The sequence below is a fragment of the Zootoca vivipara genome, chromosome 12, assembly GCF_965207765.1.
Source record: "Zootoca vivipara chromosome 12, rZooViv2.hap1.1, whole genome shotgun sequence".
Lineage (NCBI taxonomy): Eukaryota > Metazoa > Chordata > Lepidosauria > Squamata > Lacertidae > Zootoca > Zootoca vivipara.
The window spans coordinates 23,206,260-23,219,577 of record NC_142595.1 but is presented as its reverse complement, the minus strand read 5'-3'; the positions used below and the strand labels follow the sequence as shown (position 1 = coordinate 23,219,577).

Genomic DNA, 13,318 nt, shown 5'->3' with positions numbered 1-13,318 from the left:
GATATAAAATTTACAGCATGCTATGGTTTAAGAGAAAATTTTATGAAAATGTTATATTGATGGTATCTAACACTGTGTAAATTGGCAAAAATGTATAAATCAAAATCAAATAAGTGTCGTAAAGGTAAAGAGAAAATAGACTCTTTTTATCTTGTAGTAAGGTTAAAGCTTACTGGGAAATGATATATAATGAATTGAAAAAAATGTTTAAAATGATGTTTGTAAAAAGACCAGAAGCTTTCCTTTTTGGAATTATAGGGATAAAACTACCCAAACTGTATAGAAATTTATTCCTGCATGCGACTATAGCGGCAATAATGTTACTTGCCCAAAAATGGAAAGAAGAAGTCCCGACAAAAGAAGAATGGATACAAAAACTTATGGAGCACGCAGAAATGGCGAAACCTGCCCGAAAAGTAAGAAATCAAGATAACAAACTTTTTATAAAAGAATGGAAATGGTTTATTGAATATTTACAAATAAACTGTAAACATATAAGAACATTGGCAGGATTACTGTAATAACCTGCAGTTTTATAAGAGTATACACTTAAAGTAAATGAATAAATGATTACCGTAAGTTAATTTGGAATATGCAGAAAACATAAAAAAATTAAGGAACTGCAGAAAGAGGGGAAGGAAGTCGAGTTTCGAAATGTTAAAATGATTGTAAAAAATTATTGAAATGTATAGAATTGAAAATAATAAAAAAATATTTAAAAAGCACAGCAGTTTTTATTCAGATATTTTTAGTTTTAACTAAGGTTGCATACATATAAAGCAGGTGAGTTGCTGCAGAGAATCCTGTGGACTATAGTTTGTAAGGGGAATTGGAGCTTTATAATGGACAAACTACAGCTCCCTGGATTTGTGGTAGTAGTGGGTATAAATTGTTAGGATTTTTATATATCCTAACTGAAGAACAAACAGATTATATACAGAACACAGCCACCCAATAACTTCAGGGAGAACTGTTGTCAGTAACTACCACTACAAGTACTGTACAGAAACTTCTGGGGAAAGTGACTGCGAAGTGTTAAGACCTACAGCCAAAGAATTAACACAAAGCGCTGAAGGAACATGCCACAAGGCAGTTGCACCAAAAGTAGCAGTTCAATCTCATTAGCATCTTAAGGAATTGGAAAACAAATCAAATGATCTCAGTGAAAATTGTAGCATTGCACACACAAAAATAGCAGCGGTTCATGCTACTAGTCATCACAGATACAATAATGATATAGGCTTATGGGCCACAATGAATAATAATAATAAAAAATCATTCTGGATTGAGGAAGGCCCATCAGAACGTCAGCACTGGGACAGACTTTTTACCCTTCAAAGTGAACATACAAAAACTAAGCCCATTTCTGCTCAAATAATTCATTCTCCCTCGAAAGGAAAAGGCTACTGTTCTGTATGCAAACCAAACTACCCCAACGACAGCTTTAGCTTGTATTAAATTTGATGCCTGGCATCACACTTATCTTGTTCAACCCCATGGAATTTTTTAAAAAACCATATGAACTCTTTGCTAACACACTTAACGAGAAAGCATGGTCAAACGCTCACATTGTAACTCAACAAGCAAATAAAAGCAGAGCAGGATTACTGGAGGCATGTACTTCAGCAAGTTATTGCAGTGAATGTGGCTTGGCATTTAGGGGAGATGATGAAACGTTTGGTTCACCAAACAATGGCAAATTTGTTTAGATTGCTTGAATTAATTGCCAGATTTGATCCCTTCCTGTGTGCTCACGTAAATCAGTACGGAGGCAAAGGCTCTGGTCAATCATTGTACAGTGGTACCTCTACTTACGAATTTAATTCGTTCCAAACGCACATTTGTAAGTCGAATAAATTTGTAAGTCGAATCCCAAAGGAATGCATTGGGAGAAAAAATTTGTAAGTAGAAGCAACCCTATCTAAAAATTCGTAAGTAGAAAAAATCCTATCTAAACTGCATCCAAGATGGCGGACGGAGCTCCATTCGTAAGTAGAAACATTCGAAAGTAGAGTTATTCGTAAGTAGAGGTACCACTGTACTTATCCAAAACTACACGTGAAGAGGTTATGCAGCTGATGGCTAACACAGTTTGAGAAGCAATACTGAATGACATCCAACAGGCAGGTTATTTATTTTATCACTTGATTCAACATCTAATATTTCCCGTGTTGATCAACTTGCTGTCATTGTTAGATACTGTATGTTTTTCCTAGTGATGGATTGCCAGTTGAATGCTTTCGGAGTTTTTTTGAACTGAAAGATCACACCGGTGAAAGCAAGACTGAGCCTGATACTGAACTACTTCAGTGAACTTGAAATAAATGCCAGTAAATGTGGAGGACAATCATATGACAATGCAGCCAATATGACCAAAAAGTGTAACAGTGTTAAACAAGAACATCTGGAAAGGAACACATTTGTAAAGTTTATTCCATGCCCTGGACATTCCCCTAAATGAGGCCGAGAGGGGTAGGCTGCCATACATCTGGAATTTCCCGGACGTAGCTGGGATTTGTCCTTTGAAAATGGTCAGAAGGTTCAGAAATTGGTTAAAATGTCCAGGGGAACCCAGGGAGGTCTTTTTTTTCTTTTTCTTTTTGCAAGATGTAGTCCATTGGTCCTCAATTGGTGAGCTGGGACTCACTATAGCAGAAGTGGCTAAACTTTTTTTTTGAGCAGAGGGAATGTGGCCACCCCACATTTTGCTTGCACATTCACTTGCACGCATAACACACAGGACACCTACACAACACACACACACACAGGAAATACACAGAAGCTGGATACAAATTTACCATACACACAGCCCCCACTTCAGCTGATCCTTATTTTCACCCCTCCTTAATCATGATTTCTTTTTTTGCTGCCATCTGGCTGAGTCTCCCCAGCCACTCTGGGTGGCTCTCAATCGAATATTAAAAGAATACAGCATTAAATATTAAATGCTTCCCTAAACAGGGCTGCCTTCAGATGTCTTTTAAAACTAAGATACGGTAGCTGCTTATTTCCTTGACATCTGATGGAAGGGCATTCCACAGGGCAGGTGCTGCTACCGAGAAGGCCCTCTGTCTGGTTCCCTGTAACCTCATGTCTTGCAATGAGGGAACCTGGACCCTCAGTGTCTAGGCTGAACGGTGGGGGTGGAGACGCTCCTTCAGGTATACAGGTAAGGGTGCTGAGAGTTGTTAGGCCATTGCCCTCACAGAGCTACCGTTTTTCCAGATTTCCCCCAGAAGAGGGATAAGTAATAATAATAATTTTATTATTTAAATGCTGCTCACCTGACCCACTCTGGGCGGCAAAATACTGTATAAGAATGCAATAAAATGTAACACATTAAATACCTCCCTATACAAGGCTGTCTCCAGGTGTCTTCTAAAAAGCAGATAGTGATTTATTTCCTTGACATCGAATGGGAGGACGTTCCACAGGGCGAGAAGGCCCTCTGCCTGGTTCCCTGTAACCTCACTTCTCGCAATGAGGGAACCGCCAGAAGGCCCTCGGCGCTGGATCTCAGTGTCCGGGCTGAACAGTGCCCCCCCAATAATAATTCTGGAAACAATAGTTTGTGAAGAGTGCTGAGAAGAGTTAGGAGATCCCTATTCCCCCCACAGAGCTATAATTCCCAGAGCATACCTGCCAAGTTGCTGTCGGAGAAATAAGGGACCGGGCGGAAGTAGCAGACCGGAAGTAGCGCTGCCACCATTTTGGAACTGGGCAAAGCAGCATCAAAAGTCACTTCTGAGCATGCTCCGCCCAGTTCCAAAATGACCGTCGCGCCAGACTAAACCAGGAAAAAACAAAAAAATCCGTTCTTTCAGCTAGGAACAGCTGGAAAAACGGGGATTTCCGGGAGAATATGGGAGACTTGGCAGCTATGTCCCAGAGTGGTTTAACTGTCAGTCCCTCTGTTTAACTGTCAGCCCCCCTGGGAATTGTAGCTCTGTGAGGGGAACTGGGCAGATTCTCCCATCTCCACGTAAGGCATTGGTAGGAACAAGGCACCCTCCCATTGGTGATGGACTCCATCTTCCATCAGCCCCACCCAGCATGGCCAATGATCAGGGATGATGGGAGCTGTAGTCCAACAACATCTGAGGGCACCAGGTTGACTACCCCTGCCTTAAGTTTTGAGGAAGGATGGTTATGTAAGTTATTCAGATAACTGGCGCTGATCTACAGAGGGCCGTTGCTTGTGGGCTTCTGGGTGGCTGCTGTGAGAACAGTCCAGGACTAACTGGGTCTTTGGCATGACCCAGCAGGCTATTATGTTCTTATGATTAATTGCAACTCAGACAAATTGATAAAGTTTATTCCAAATGCACACACTCAGAGGTCTCGATCGAACAAGGGGAGGAATATGCCACCAAGTTATCCATGCCACATCAGTGCTCGGTCTCTGGTGCTGTAGGGGCAGCTAGGCGGAGTTTGAGACCTGTGTCTTGTTCTGTAAATGCTCAACAGGTTAGACTTTCACCTCACCTCCGTGCCTCAGTGTAGTCATAGTATTCTGGAAGGAGGAACCACTCACGTCAGCCTTGCCAGTGCATAAAGGCAGCCCCAGATATCCCCCCCCCCCAGCACTCTCTATCTTAGATATATTTAATAGCATTGTGAGTTGAGCCATCTTAATCGGGATCCTGAAACAAAAGAATTGCAATGGACTTTAATGGCCAGGAATGTCGGCAGGGAATCTCTCTACAGCCCTAGATCAGGGGTCAGCAAACATTTTCAGCCGGGGGCCGATCCACTGTCCCTCAGACCTTGTGGGGGGCCGGACTATATTTTGAAAAAATAATAATGAATGAATTCCTATGCCACACAAAAAACCCAGAGATGCATTTTAAATAAAAGGACACATTCTACTCATGGAAAAACATGCTGATTCCCAGACTGTCCGCGGGCTGGATTTAGAAGGCGATTGGGCCACATCTAGCCCCCGGGCTTTAGTTTGGGGACCCCTGCCTTAGATTGTAGCAGCCATCAGAGTTTAGGAAGGTGGCATCCTCCTGCTGGTGGGAGGAGGAAGAGAAACCATTTAGAGCCAATTTAGAAAACAATTTGGCAGGGTTGTTTTTGTTTTCCTTTTTTAAAAAAAATGAAGACAGAACTCTGAGTGAGCTGTGAATAAGCCAAATGGAGAAGCAGTGCTGATGGATTTGCCGCCTGCTGTGGAAGTGCCTGTTTGCCTCCACCTAGGCTCTCCTTGTTTATCTGTAGTGTAGATTATGAAGCAAATATTATGAAAGCAATGTATTTCCAGTGTTCTAAATCTTGTAGTGCTGCTCCAGGACTTTGGGGGAAGCATGGGACGTGTAGTAGTAGTAGTAGTATTGAACAGGTGGAGGCGGAGGGAATATGTTTGTGTAGAGCAGCTGCCCCCAAGCTGGTTTCCTCCAGGCTCTTAAGACTACAACTCCCACCATCCTGTTGGCTATGATGACTGGGGGTGATGGGAATTGTAGTCAAAACAAAACAAAACAAAACAAAACATGGACGGCACCAGGCTGGGAAAGGGTTGGCACAGTAGACTAAAATGATATAGGACATTAAGTAGGTGGCAAAGGTGCCATGGTGTCAGCATTAGGAAGTCTGGGACAAAGAGATACCGAAAGCCCACTTGCACGGAAAGGCTTGGGGAAATCCTGGGGATTTAGGGAAAGAGCTGCTTCAAAGCCTGCAGCACTCACCCTTACCTGAAGCTGGTGGGACATCGGCCATCACAGTTCCAGTGGCGCTTGGTGGTGGCGGTGGAGGGACTGGTTCCCTATTGGGACAAGTCAAGATGGGAGAGTTAGTAAAAACTGGGGTGCGAAAATCTCCACTGGAAATTCTGTGTGCCTTACAGGACTGCTGAGTGCAAGTAGGAGAATCAGCTTAGGCTAATGCTAACCAGGCAGAGGCCCTTCTCGATAGTGGCACCTGCCCTGTGGAACACCCTTCCATCAGATGTCAATTATCTTACTTTTAAAATACATCTGAAGGCAGCCCTGTTTAGGGAAATTTTTAATGTTTAATGCTGTATTGTGTTTTCAGGGCCGTCTTAAGCATATCCAGCGCCGTGGTGCAGAAGGGGTGGGGAGCGACATTCTCGGCACCCCTCTCCCTCCCCATCCTCTCTGCCCCCTGCACTGGGCAGCTCGAGGCTTGCTTGCCGCGGGGGCTTCCTCAGCAGTCCCGCTACTGCCGCGGGGCAGGCAAGAAGGAGAAGGGCGTTGTGTAGCTTTGCACGCCGCCGCCGCTGCCTCCTCTCCCAGGCAGGAAGCGAGAGAGCACGGCTGGCCGTAGGAAGAGCCGCCGCCACTGCCTAGCATGCCCTCACAGCTGTTCCCGGTTGGTTCCGGACTCCTGCTGCTGGGCACCTCTGATGGGCAGGCACCGTGGCGCAGGGCGCCACTAACCCTAATGGGTAAGATGGCCCTGTGTGTTTTCATATTCGATTGGGAGCCGTCCAGAGTGGCTGGGGAAACCCAGCCAGATGGGCGGGGTATAAATAATATATATATATATATATATATATATATATATATATATATATATATATATATATATTTATTATTAATGCAGATGCCTGCACCCCCAAAGTATAATCTTTCATGTCTTGCTCCCCCCCAAGTCACTTTTCTAGGCCTTATTATGATGGCAGCAAAAATTAAGTTTGGACATGCTTACTAGCGTCTGGTGAAAATGCTAGAGGCCAAAGGAAGAAGGCCTGCACAGTGCAGGGGTTTCAGGGCTCTAGACCCCCCTGTCCTTCTCCAGGACTGAAAGAAGGGGGCTAGCCGCTAGATTATGAACAGAAGACTCCATATCCATATCTGTGCCATTTATTCAGGCAACAGAACTTGGGTGGGCAGGATCCTGGCCATACCATTAGGTGGCCACCGCAGGCAGCTGATTTTAAGGCAGCAAATGGTTAGTTATTAAATTTATTGTCTGTGTGATTTTACTGCTAGGTAGAGAGAGATGTTGCTAGCGGGATTTTCTGCCTGACCTGCCAGAATAACCTGGCTGGTCACCTTCCTCACCTTGACTTTGAGGGGTCAGGGGAAAACACTATTTGCTTCAAAATCCCTCGGGCTGGCTCTGTCCTGCCTGGTGAGAAGTCGGGAGATATTGACTGCAAACACACTACTCCCCCCAACAACAAAAAGAATCCTGAGAACTGTAGTTTGGTGCTGGGAATTGCAGCTCTGTGAGGGGTAAGCTACCGTTCTCAGGTTTCTTTGGAGAGAGTCATGCGCTTTACGTGTATGATGTGTACATAGCCAGTGAGTCTAGGAATGCCACAGAGCAAGAAGCCATAGCCGTGACACTGCTGGGTGTGTGTGATCCACACAGCTACGTTTCACTTTTTACCTTTTCCTCCTGGTGATTATTCTTGTGAGGGCTCCACGAAGCTGCTCATCTTTGTCCCGGAAGTCTTGTGGCGAGTGTCTATTATTATCATCTCACTACTTGTGCTAGTGTTATATTTTTGAATGCAACATTTGGTGTGTTGAGTTGCAGATATGAACATCTAAGTGAAGTTCTGTGCCCCTCCGCATTTGATTGTGCTACCCCTTCCTCATAAACCCCACCTTCAGCTATACTCACCTGTCTTGCCTCCCTGTCATCTGAGGATCTGGGCCTACATGGCGAATGGCAGGTTGTTGCTGAACCCGAGATGGAGATTGCCATCCCATGAACGGAATAATGCTTGGGTAGGGGGCATAATGATGGTGGAACACAAGGGGGGCTGGGTCATCCTCTTCCTCTTCTTCTATCTGCCAAGGAACGTGGGACACCTGCAGAAAAGAGAGGGTGAAAGGCTTGAGAAATCACCACTGGGATACATCGACCCCACTTTCCTCCTCAAGGGGGACCTGGTATATTTTAACTCTTATGGAGAAGAGTTGTTGGGGCAGAGTTGAAGCAGACAAAAGAAAAGAAAAGTTAAGCTAACCCTCCACTCTGCTAGGCCTCTGGTCGCAATCCCAGCTTTGATCTCAAGTCCTCCAACCCCATGCTATCTGAAGAAGTGTGCATGGTATTTGAAGAAGTGTGCATGCACACAAAAGCTCATACCAAAATAAAAACTTAGTTGGTCTTTAAGGTGCTACTGAAGGATTTTTTTTTATTTAACCCCATGCTAGATTGTGATAGGGCTGTGTCCAGTGTGCAAGGCAGAAGGATTATTTAGGAAAGGAGAAAATGTCAACCTTTCCCCCCCACTTAAAATACGAACAGATCAGCTTATTTCTGCCCTGTGTATCACATATGTTTGTTCATAATTTCCACATTAATCTGCATTTTTTTTAAAGTCCAAATGAAAATTCATATTTAAATATGTACTTAAATGCATATTTTAGCTCGTTGTATGCAGTTCTAAACTTATTTTACCCTAAAACAAACAGGTTAAACACAGTTTGGTTCATTTTGGGACTGAATTGCAAAATTCAGAGAAGTGTAAAATGCAGATTATATTCCAATCTACATATTAGTCTGGTGCAAATTAAGTGGGGTGTAAATTAGGTTCCTTTGCTTAAAAATGTAGACCAACCAAAATTATCCTCCTCCATTCGTGAAACAGTTACCTACCTGTGCCAGAGACTGGGCTGGGCTGTTTTCAAAGTGCGCCACTGCTGACATGGCCAAGTTGTTCATTATGACTTGGTGCATCTGAGCATTCTGTATCATCATGAGATCCATTAAATCTGCCAGAAAGAAAGGGTGCAATGAATGTTCTGGGCCATAGATGGCACTTTGCAAGGACAAATGGCAGATAATAACCCTTGTAAATTAGCTGGGCAGAAAAACAATCTCTCCACTTTCAGTACAGTAAAGTGTTGGACAGTGAGCTAATCAAGTGAAATTCTACAAACAAGAGAAGTAGCTTAGTTAAGAAGATGCCAATGCTTAGATTATATGAACTAAGTTAGGGGCTAATACCGTGTTTCTCCAAAAATAAGACACCGCCTTATATTTATTTTTCCTCAAAAAAACAAAAAAACAAAACACATGGTGGCTTATTTTCAGGGGATGTCTATTATTATTATTATTATTATTATTATTATTATTATTATTAATAGTAGTTTAACCTACAAGGTTAACTGCCTATCAATATGGCTTATTTTCGGGGTATGGCTTATTTCGGGGTATGACTTATTTTCGGGGTATGGCCTATTTTCGGGGTATGGCTTATTTTTTGGAGAAACACGGTGTATGGGAATACAATTTCCCTGCAGTTGAAAGAAAAAGGGAAGTTGACATCACTCCTTTTTAAGTTTCTCAAACAAGGATTGGGTATATCACAATGACAGACATCTATGCACATGGCAGTCTAAGCCACATCTCTGGGACTCACAACAGACCCCTATAAAGTCATAATCAAACTTCAGGTTTTCAGAAAGGCCTTGAAAACCCAGTTGAGGCAGGTGGGTGCAGTCTGTGGGGTGATATTTCATCTTGATATTGTGCTCCTCTTGGCTGGTGGATTTGAGTAGCATCCCTGTGGGTTTGATAAAGGAATTCATTAAATAATCTGGTCGGTGGATTAATCGAGCAGGATACTCCTAGGTTCAAATCTGGTCGAGTAGGGTGCTCTTAACCAGACCAGTTTAGATAAATGAGTTCTGACATATAATCCTACAGGCTCTGCAACTGGTCACTATTTATACATTTGCCATTAGTTGAAAGCGGACAGTAAAGCAAGATATGTCAAGCCTTTATTTGTTGTAATTGTAATTATTTGTCTTTAGGCGGGTCAATTATAAATGGAATGTAATTAATGAAATGTAATAGCTCTGTTTATTTTTGTAACTATTTGTTTTATTACTGTGGAATTTCCAAAAGAAAGCATTTGTAAAAATTAAAAGAAAAATAAATAATAGTAAGTTGCATTACTGAAATAAATGCACTTTTCGATGATATTCTAATTTTCCGAGTTTCACCTGTACATTCAGCCCTACCTTTTCGGATCCTTGGGGTGGGTGGGTCCTTTTCCGCGCATAATTTTAAACATTCCTGCTAATGGCAGGCATGGCTTTCTTGTGCTGGGTTTCCTACCTTCCCTGATGTGCCCTGCCTTGCTGGAAGTAGGAGATGTAGCCCAGGGCAACTGCTGGAGAATTGTCACCTCTGGCTGTTGCGGAATCTGAGAATTAATGTCAGAGAAAAGAATCGGTCTGCACAAATAAATCTTGTCTCTTCTTAACTGCTCCCTCTTGGGCCAGGTTTTCCTCTTTTCTTTTCTTTGCTACATTCAAGTTACACATTTATTTAATGAGAAGTCTGATGCAAGAGCCAAACTGGATATGATAGCAAGACAGACATTTTCCTGCAACCAAACGGAGGCTGATCTCCAAATCTGATGAGGGCAGCAGTGGGCAGATGGGGTGCTTAAACCTTTCCCCACGGACTGTCTGCTTACTCAATGGCAGAACACATGATTTGCACGCAATAGGTCCCAAGTTCAATCCCTGACATCTCCGGGTAGGTCTGGGAGAGACCCCCTCCCTGAAATCCTGGAGCGTTGCTGCTAGTCTATGTAGTAGATAATAATAATAATAATAATAATAATAATAATAATAATAATAATAATTTTTTATTTATACCCCGCCCTCCCCAGTCAAAACTGGGCTCAGGGTGGCTAACACCAATAAAGTTACAATAAAACATAAAAAGCAATTAATTAAAATACAGATTAAAATACAATATTAAAATTTAAAATGCAGCCTCATTTTAAGTAGTCCATAAATCCAAACCATGAGGGAGGAAAAACACAGGGGTCAGACTAAGTCCAGCCCAAAGGCCAGGCGGAACAGCTCTGTCTTGCAGGCCCTGCAGAAAGATGACAAATCCCGCAGGGCCCTGGTCTCCTGTGAAAGAGCGTTCCACCAAGTTGGGGCCAATACTGAAAAGGCCCTGGCCCTAGTAGAGTCCTATCTAGGCACCTTATGGCTCGGGATCTCCAGAGTATTGTTGTTTGTGGACCTTAAGGTCCTCCGCGGGGCATACCAGGAGAGGCGGTCCTGTAGGTACAAGGGTCCCAAGCCACATAGGGCTTTGAAGGTCAAAACCAGCACCTTAAACCTGATCCTGTACTCCACCGGGAGCCAGTGCAGCTGGTAAAGCACTGGATGAATGTGATCCCGCGGCCGGGACCCCGTAAGGAGCCTCGCCGCGGCATTCTGCACCCGCTGGAGTTTGTGGGTCAGCTTCAAGGGCAGCCCCGTGTAGAGCGAGTTACAATAATCAAGCCTGGAGGTGACCGTCGCATGGATCACTGTGGCCAGGTCAGGGCGAGAGAGGTAAGGGACCAACTGCTTGATACGGCGGAGATGGAAAAATGCCACCTTACCTGTGGCTGCAACCTGCGCCTCCATGGAAAGGGAGGCGTCAAACTATTGTGTGTAAGCACAATAGTTACAGGTAGGTATCCGTGTTGGTCTGCCGTAGTAAAAAATAAAATAAAAAAAATCCTTCCAGTAGCACCTTAGAGACCAACTACGTTTGTCATTGGTATGAGCTTTCGTGTGCATGCCAGTCGTTTGACTCAATATAGAGAAGATTCCTATTTTTCTTTCCTAGTAATCCTCCCCCCTGCTGATTTTCTCTTAGCGGGGGGAGGGGGGAACCAGGAACCCAGCATTGTTTCCCCTCTGGGTGGGGAAGCACAAGGTGGGTTTTTGATTAGAAAATCAGCCTTGGAAATGGATTAAGCATGCCCCGTTTCCAATTGAATTCCTTTTGGAGCATTTGGCGACAGCAGCAACATTTATAAGCACACACATACACACACACACACACACACACACACACACACACCAGGAGACACCTCATGTGGCCCCTACATCACCTGCCCCCATCTTAGCTTCATGTGTGAGAAGGCCCCCCTTTTGCCAAGTACTGATTTGACTGTGCAAGCAACCCAAGCAGCTTTCTGGGGAGGCAATATATGTACTGGCACTAAGTGCAGGAGATTGTGACTCCAAGAGTTGTACTCTGTGCAAGAACACCTTTTACAAAGATTCTGGCCTTGGTTTGCCCTTGGATTCTTCATCCATTCATGTAGAAGAGGAATGAAGCACAGGCTCTGCTCTGCAACATTTGGGGTGGCTCCAAGCCATACTTTTATGTATCACCCCCCCCCCAAATAATAATCCCGGGAACTTTAGTTTGTCGAGAGTTCTGGGAACTGCAGCTCTGTTGGAGTGAAACTACACTTCCCTAGGATTCTTTGGACAAAGTCATGTGCTTTAAATGTATGTTGAATGTGCTGTGCGGGGTCAGTTCTCACATGCAAAGTCCAGGGCGGAAGGAGGGAAATTAATTGACAGGATCCAATGAGGCAGTTGTGGACTGGCTCCCAACTGGGTCATGGGGTTTATCTCTGAGACAGAAGAAGGCAGGAGGGTTTAACTGCTATATGATCCTGCAGAAACCCCTCCAAAGGTAATTAATTAATTAACTTTTTTTTTTTTAAAAAAAAAGCTTCATTAATTTTCTTAGCACAGTGGCAACTGACCCAAATGTTTCAATGCCCCAGCAGCACCAGCTCCCCAACCCTCTCTGGTTATTCTTTCAACCTCCATTTGTAGCTGTGGGGATTACTGCAGATTTAGTGATGACACAGCATAAAATAGTCTGTTCCAGAATTTTTTAATTTTGAAACCCCCCCCCCCCTGCAGCCAGCATCCTACTGCAACCTGGGGATTATTTTGTGGGGTGTGGGGAGGATAAATCAGATCTTTTAGAGTCCCAAGGGATTCTCCTCTCTGCTGCTCCTTCAGGGGTGCAACTCTGGCTCCCTCTCGACTCCCCCAACCCTCAACAATGACTTACTGGTTGCTGAATGAGGTGCACTGGTGGGGAGGCGGTCCCTTGGCCCCTCTGATCCATTGCAAGGTCCTGACTGCTTGGTGGCAGCCAAAACAAGCAAGGAGACAAAGCAGGCTGGTTGCTAAGGTAGCTGTGCTCAAACACACTGGCCCTGCCTGCCTGCCAGGTGGCTTTTAGTTGTTCAAAAAGTGCCTTGTCAACACAAGCACCAGAGGGCTGGGAGTGGGCAGGGGTTGCCCAACAAAAATAATGTAGGAAAAACCCCACAGTATTACCACACACATAAAGATTTTAACACCTCTCTGAGGCACATACCTTTGGTGCCTCAGCAACAGTACCAGCTTGAGTGGTCACTTTCTTCTATTTTGATTTTAAATTATCCCCTTCCCTGTGTGGTAAATACTCTTGGTGTCTCCAGACTCTCACTGTCTTGTGTGAGAGATTAAAGGACATACCAGAAATTTTGGCTCGTGCATTTAAAGTGGGTCAAAGG

At 44.0% G+C, this 13,318-nt stretch overlaps 1 protein-coding gene across 2 annotated transcripts; it reads right to left on the bottom strand.

The window, feature by feature from the left end:
• Nucleotides 1–4,299: 4,299 nt before the first annotated feature.
• On the bottom strand, nt 4,300–12,966 carry PRR29 (proline rich 29). Of its 2 annotated transcripts, none has more exons than XM_088655269.1 (6): nt 12,829–12,966; nt 10,051–10,138; nt 8,584–8,699; nt 7,600–7,790; nt 5,700–5,770; nt 4,300–4,643 (listed from the first exon to the last, which is right to left on the bottom strand). In XM_088655269.1, exons 1-6 carry the CDS (start codon nt 12,883–12,885, stop codon nt 4,606–4,608), a joined length of 561 nt encoding a protein of 186 aa, XP_088511395.1. In that variant the 5' UTR covers nt 12,886–12,966; the 3' UTR covers nt 4,300–4,605. The 2 variants fall into 2 exon arrangements, with proteins under 2 accessions (XP_088511395.1, XP_034992276.1); XM_035136385.3 differs by having other exon boundaries at nt 4,300–4,513.
• Nucleotides 12,967–13,318: the final 352 nt, after the last annotated feature.